This window comes from Ursus maritimus, unplaced genomic scaffold (genome assembly GCF_017311325.1).
Source record: "Ursus maritimus isolate PB19 unplaced genomic scaffold, ASM1731132v1 scaffold_14, whole genome shotgun sequence".
Lineage (NCBI taxonomy): Eukaryota > Metazoa > Chordata > Mammalia > Carnivora > Ursidae > Ursus > Ursus maritimus.
The window spans coordinates 47,046,375-47,053,976 of NW_024423786.1; the positions used below are offsets into that span (position 1 = coordinate 47,046,375).

Sequence of the window (7,602 nt, forward strand, 5' to 3'; positions counted from 1 at the left end):
TGGGTCATAGGGTAGCTTAATTTTTAACTTTTTAAGGGACCTCCACACTGTTTTCCAGAGTGGCTGCACCAACCTGCATTCCCACCAACAATATAGGAGGGATCCCCTTTCTCCACATCCTCTCCAGCAATTGTTGTTTCTTACCTTGTTGGATTTTGCCATTCTAACTTCACGTATGGGGTATCTTAGCTGGTTTTGATTTTATTTCCCGATGGCTAATGATTTTAACATTTTTCATGTGTCTGTTAGCATTTTGTCCTCATTGGAAAAGTGTCTGTTCATATCTTCTGCCCATTTTATGATTTGTTTATTTGTTTCTCACGTACTGAGTTTGAGAAGTTCTTTGTAGATCTTGGATACCAGTCTTTTATCTGTAGCATCATTTGAAATATCTTCTCCCATTCCGTGGGCTGCCTCTTTTTTTTTTTTTACTGTTTCCTTGGCTGTGCAGAAGCTTTTTATCTTGATGAAGTCCCACAAGTTCATTTTTTCTTTTGTTTCTCTTGCCTTTGGAGATGTATCATGAAAAAGGTTGCTTTGGCTGATGTCGTAGAGGTTGCTGCCTATGTTCTCCTCTAGGATTTTGATGGATTCCTGTCTCACATTGAGGTCTTTCAAGATCCTGGCTGATAGAATCCAACAGTACATTAAAAGGATTATCCATCATGACCAAGTTGGATTCATCCCTGGGATGCAAAGGTGGGTCAACATTTGCAAATCTATCAGTGTCTTAGAGTTTATCCAGAAAGAAAAATTCAGAAATCATATGATTCTCTCAATAGATGCAGAAAAAGCATTTGACAAAATACAGCATCCTTTCCTGATCAAAGCACTTCAGAGTGTAGGGATAGAGGGTACATTCCTCAATCTCATAAAAACCATCTATGAAAAGCCTACAGCAAATATCATTCTCAATGGGGAAAAGCTAGAAGCCTTTCCCTTAAGATCAGGAACACGACAAGGATGCCCACTCTCGCCACTATTATTCAACATAGGACTAGAAGTCCTTGCAATAGCAATCAGACAACAAAAAGGGATAAAATGTATCCAAATCGGCAAATAAGAAGTCAAACTGTCTCTCTTCGCAGATTATATGATACTCTATATGGAAAACCCAAAAGAAGCCACTCCCAAACTATTAGAAGTTATAGAGCAATTCGGTGATGTGGCGGGATACATAATTAATGCTCAGAAATCAGTTGCATTTCTATACACAAATAATGACACTAAAGAAAGAGAAATTAGGGAATCCATCCCATTTACAATAGCACCAAAAACCATATGTTACCTTGGAATGAACTTAACCAGAGACATAAAGGACCTATAATCTATAAACTATAAATCACTCTTGAAAGACATTGAAGAAGACACAAAAAGATGGAAAAATTTTCCATGCTCATGGATCAAAATACCGATGACATTTTTCAAGGAACTGAAACAAACAGTTCTTAAATTTGTATGGAACCAGAAAAGGCCCCGAATGGCCAAGGAACTGTTGAAAAGGAAAAACAAAGCTGCGGGCATCACAATGCCAGATTTCGAGCTGTACTACAAAGCTGTGATGGCAAAGATAGCATGGTACTGGCACAAAAACAGACACATAGACCAACGGAACAGAATAGAGAACCCAGGGGCGCCTGGGTGGCACAGCGGTTAAGCGTCTGCCTTCAGCTCAGGGCGTGATCCCGGCGTTATGGGATCGAGCCCCACATCAGGCTCCTCCGCTATGAGCCTGCTTCTTCCTCTCCCACTCCTCAGCCACATGCAAAAGAATAAAACTTGACCACTCTCTCACACCATACACATAGAAAACAGACTCTTAAAAATGGAGAACAAACAGGGTTGCTGGAGGGGAGGTAGGTGGATGGATGGGCTAAATGGATGATGGGGAATGAGGAGCTGGGGGGTGGATGGGCTAAATGGGTGATTCTGATTAAGGAGGGCTCTTGCTGTGAAGAGCACTTGGTGTCGTATGTAAGTGATGAATCACTGAATTCTATTCCTGAACCTAATATTACACCATCTGTTAACTAACTGGAATTTAAATAAAAACTTCAAACTAAAAAAAAAGACATAGTTGATTGTTATGTATGAAAAAGTTAAAAACACTGAATACTTTAGGAAGATAACTGCAGATTGTATTTCTGTGAATTGATACAAAAATCATGATCTAGGTCTTCCAGGGTTTTGAGCCCTACTACACATGTCTTCATCTTGAAACAAAGGATCCTTATATGCAGAGAATGCCTCTCGGCCGAAGAGCTTTCTTAGGGCCAATTTTATGTCTCTATTCCTTAGACCATAGATGAAGGGGTTCAGCATGGGTGTGACCACTGTGTAAATCACTGAAGCTATGGCAGTTGTCCTGGAGTTTTGTGAAGCAGCAGAACTAAGATACACACCAAAGCCTGTACCATAGAATAAGGAGACAACCAAGAGGTGAGACCCACACGTGGAAAATGCTTTATACTTGCCCCCAGAAGATGAAATTTTCAAAATGGAGGTTACAATTCTAGAATAAGAGAAAAGGATGCCAATGAGTGGAAGAACCTCCAGAAATCCACTCGCAAGATAAATCGCCAGGATATTGGAGAAGGTGTCAGAACAAGCAAGTTGGATCACCTGATTAAGTTCACAGAAAAAGTGAGGGATTTCTATCTGTGTGCAAAAAGACAATTGCAAAACCATTAAGTCATGTAATAGAGAGTCCAGAACACTCAAAACCCAGCACACCAGAAGCAGGATGCAGCAGAACTTGGGGTTCATGATGTCCGTGTAGTGCAGGGGGTGACAGATGGCCACAAACCGGTCATAGGCCATCACTGTCAAGAGAAAGTTGTCTAATCCTGCAAAAAGCATGAAAAAATACATCTGGCTGAGGCAGCCTGCATAGGTGATCACTTTGCTCTGAGTCTGGATGTTCCACAGCATCTTGGGGACGGTGGTGGAGGTGAAACAGATGTCAGAGAAGGACAGGTTGGCAAGGAAGAAGTACATGGGCATGTGGAGGCGGGAGTCCGTGACAATGGCCAGGACGATGAGCAGGTTCCCACTGAAGGCGACCAGGTACATGGACAGGAACAGCCAAAGGAGCAGTGGCTGCAGTTCTCCCTCCTCCAAAAGTCCCCGGAGGATAAATTCTGAAACAGGAGTTTGATTTCTTTGTTCCATGTAACTGCTGAAAACAGCTGGAACAGAGACAAGAGCATAGGAAAGTCACAAGCAGTGAGCCCAGAATTAAAAGAAACGCTGTGATTGGGGTGCCTGGGTGGCTCAGTTAGTTGAACAACCAACTCTTGGTTTCAGCTCAGGTCATGATCTCCTGGAGGTGAGTTCAAGCCCCACATTGGACTCTACGCTTGGGGCAGAGTCTACTTCATAATCTCTTCCTCCCCCTCTGCTCCTCCCCCTGCTTGTGCACTCTCTCTTTCTCTCTCTCTCTCTCTCTCTCTCTCTCTCTCTCTCAAATAAATAGATGAGAGAGAGAGGAAGAGATAAAAAGAAATGCTGAGATTTATGTGGTGAAATTTGTGTTTTCAAATTTCTTCATTCATTAATTCTCACACATTACCTATCAATCTAGAATAACTACCTGAGAATTTCAAGAATCTCAAAAGCTCCATGTTTTCCATGATGCTGAAAATAATTGCAGTACTAGTCCTGAATCACAACATTTACCCAAAGCAATGTTGTCCTCTATAAATTTCCTGAGATGATTTTTGTTCACTTAACAAATATTTTAATCAATTATCTTGTGGAAAGCATTGTTGAAAGGACTGTAAAGTAGTGATATGCATTTGTCCTTAACAAGATTGAGTCTAAGATATGTGTGTTAGAGGGAGGAATCTAGTATTAACAGATGAGCGAATTATGTAACAAATGGTGATTATCACTAATAAGTAAAATAATGCAAGACAAGATAGTCCTAAAGTGAAGAGAAAACTTCCATTGTATCCTCTCTGATAAGGGGATTTTGAGCAGGAAAGCTGAGGGCAGTGCATTCCGAACCACGCACTTAATTTTGAGGGAAAAAGTTAAGGCAGAGAAATAGCCTGTGCAAACAGCCTTAGACAAAAGCTCACCCGAAACCACAGGGCAACATCAAAGAGAAAGCTGTGAGCAGAGTGGGTAACACAACAGGAACAGGTGTTGGATGTAGGAGAAGAAGAGAGGAGATCAAAGCCTCCTGCTTCTTTGGAAACATTCTAAGGCAACGGACACTGTCATTCATTGTCATTTTTATATGTATATATTATATATGATGTCTACAATGGCACAAATATTATGTAATATATACAAATGGAACAAAATTCATTCCTCTATAATTCTTTCTCTTTTTCTCTTTCTTTACTCTCAGTCTCTAGCTGGTCTACATTCTGCATTTTGTATTGCCTAAAACAGCTTCATCTTGCTATAAGGCTTAACTTTTAGTGCACTGTAATGATAACTTCTCTATTCCCCACACACACACACACACACACACACACAGAGTGCAGAGAGGGAGAAAGGTAGTGTCCATTATTGTAGCACTGTGTACTCTTGTAGCTCAAGTACAACCGTATTAGAAAATGGAGGAAAAGAAAAGAAAAGAAAGAAAAGAAAAGAAAAGAAAAGAAAAGAAAAGAAAAGAAAAGAAAAGAAAAGAAAAGAAAAGAAAAGAAAAGCAGAGCACAGGTGATACTGTGAGTCACAGAGTTCTTTCTACTAGGAGAATTGCATTTTCTAATGTAGGCATTCCACTGAAGTAATCATGACTAAAGATCATAAGATCCACACAGAATTAGAAGAATGAACATCAATCCTTCTCAAACTTCCCAAAAATTTCAAAGGCAAACACTTCCTACTTTATTCCAAGACGGCAGCTTTGACCTTACACCAAAGCCAAATAAAGACATCGCAAGAAAAGAAAAGTACAGATCAACATTCCATGGGCATCTTTCACTAAATATTACAACTGAATATAGCAGCCTTTTGTTTATGCAGTATAAAAGAATTATGCATCATGACAGTGGGATTCATTCCTGGAAGGCAAGGATGGTTTGTTTAACTTATGAAAACCCCTCCCTGTAATACACCACATTAACAGAATGAAGGATAAAAGGCAGGATTATCTCAACTGATGCAGAAAAAAAAATTGACAAAATTCTGCATTCTTTCATAATAGCGGCATCAAAAAAAACTAAGAACAGAAGGAAACTTCCTCAACATGATATAGGTGATATATGAAAACCTTTAACATTATTCTTAATAGGGAAAGGCTGAAAGCAACCCTAAGATAAGAACAAGACAAGAATGCCTGCTTTTATAACTTCTTTACACACAGCATTCAAGTTCCAGACAGAGCAATTAGCCGGTGAAGGGAAAGAAGGAGAAGGAGAAGAAGGATGAGGAGGAGGAGGAGGAGGAGGAGGAGGAGGGAGGAGGGAGAGGAAAGGAAAGGAAAGGAAAGGAAAGGAAGGGAAGGGAAAGGAAAGGAAAGGAAAGGAAAGGAAAGGAAAGGAAAGGAAAGGAAAGGAAAGGAAAGGAAAGGAAAGGAAAGCCATCCAAAGTAGAAAGGAAAAGGTAATATGATTTCTCTTCACAAAAAAGGCGATCTTATTTAAAAACTAACACACCATTAAAAACACGAAAAACTGTTAGACTAATAAACGGATTCAACAACGTTACAAATACCAATCAACACACACAAAACACTCAGAGGACTGAGGGAATCCCAGAACGGAATGCTCCCTGTGGGGGGAAAAAATAGCTAACTATATTACAGTTGCGTGAAAAAATATCAATGAAGCAGGTGGGCAAAAAAGGCAGAAACATGTGATCTGGGAACTGAGTGGAGTCTGTAAAAGTGGAGATGAAAGTGCACAGGACTCTACTGTCGTTGATACAGGTGTACCCCAGAGAGCACTGTTAACAATGCTGATGCTCTACACGTGTGAACTGAAATTGAACATATAAGGAAATGGAGAGTAAATGGTGGGTCATTTGGTGTGGGAGTTTACATGTAAGCAAGGTGGAGAGGCTAGAATGATCCATTTGGCAGTAAATGAGAGCTGGAGCCATCAGTATGAACTTGCTTTAGCCTAACACAGATACAGAGAGTTACATATAGATAGATGTGTAAGTGTCTGCATATACCCATAGCATACACTCATATGTTTCCTTGTCAGGTCAGTTGAGGGGATCTAGAGACCCTGGTAGCAGCAAGTGCACCTGGCACCGAGATCTTGGTGCTGATCCCATGATCCAATAAAATGAAACAGGACTCCTTGCAGGAATCACTGATTGCCAAATATGGGACAATTTGAGTAACAACATGAAGTAGTATTGGGTTATGACACAGACTATATAATCAATATCAAGGAGAGTACACCAATGTAAATAAGTGAAAAAAATAGAGAAGACACACACTAGAAGCAGAAGAGTACCGATGATGTACATAGATATTCTACTCTCAAGGAGTGGAGGATAACTCCCACTACTTAGGAATGGGGCTACACTTAGAAAAGTCTCTATGCGGACCACATCTTCTTAATCCAGTCATCTGTTGAAGGGCATCTTGGCTCCTTCCACGATTTAGCTATTGTGGACAATGCTCCTATGAACATTGGGGTGCATATGGCCCTTCTCTTCACTACGTCTGTATCTTTGGGGTAAATACCCAGTAGAGCAATGGCTGGATCATAAGGTAGCTCAATTTTTAACTTTTTAAGGGACCTCCACACTGTTTTCCAGAGTGGCTGTACCAACTTGCATTCCCACCAACAATGTATGAGGGATCCCCTTTCTCCACATCCTCTCCAACATCTGTTGTTTCCTCAACATTTGCTGCAACATGGACAGGACTGGAGGAGATAATGCTAAGCAAAATAAGTCAAGCAGAGAAAGACAATTATCATATGGTTTCACTCATTTATGGAACATAAGAAGTAGGAAGACTGGTAGGAGAAGAAGGGGAAGAAGAAAGGGGGGGTAAACAGAAGGGGGAATGAGCCATGAGAGACTATGGACTCTGGGAAACAAACTGAGGACTTCAGAGGGGAGAGGGGTGGGGGAATGGGATAGGCTGGTGATGGGTAGTAAGGAGGGCACGTATTGCATGGTGCACTGGGTGTTATACGCAACTAATGAATCATGGAACTTTACATCAAAAACCAGGGATGTACTGTATGGTGACTAACATACTATAATAAAAAAATATTATTATAAGAAAAAAATAAATTATAGCCATAAAAAATTAAAAAAATAAACCTTAAAATTATTAATGAAATGTAAAACTTTTGGAAACGCTGAACTCTGAGCAAATCTTAACCTCCATTATATGCTCTGCGTAAGCGGTATCACTGCTGTCAGTGACACTTGCCGTCCACAAAATAAAAGAGTGATACAAAATTCATAGTTTTTGAAAGATTTCAATAAAATGATGACTACAATATGTCTGGCATTGTGTGTAGTATTAACTCATAAAAATGATGAAGAGAAGATGTCTGCCAAAGTTGCTAGAAAAAATGGAATAATGAATGAAAGCAATCATCTGAGTTTTTGTGTCCACGATGTCCACCCCTCAGAGACCCATCACTTGCCTCCCATCTCACGCTCATGGCA

The 7,602-nt window shown here is 40.3% G+C and overlaps 1 protein-coding gene across 1 annotated transcript; it reads right to left on the minus strand.

The window, feature by feature from the left end:
• Window positions 1-2,163: 2,163 nt before the first annotated feature.
• LOC103682176 (olfactory receptor 7A17-like) lies at window positions 2,164-3,209 on the minus strand. Its single transcript, XM_008711762.2, has one exon. It carries the CDS (start codon window positions 3,169-3,171, stop codon window positions 2,164-2,166), a length of 1,008 nt encoding a protein of 335 aa, XP_008709984.2. The 5' UTR covers window positions 3,172-3,209.
• Between the last annotated feature and the right edge of the window lie 4,393 nt (window positions 3,210-7,602).

Coding starts and splice junctions, on each gene's coding strand:
- LOC103682176 (XM_008711762.2), bottom strand. CDS start 3,171: ATGGAACAAAGAAATCAAACTCCTGTTTCAGAATTTATCCTCCGGGGA.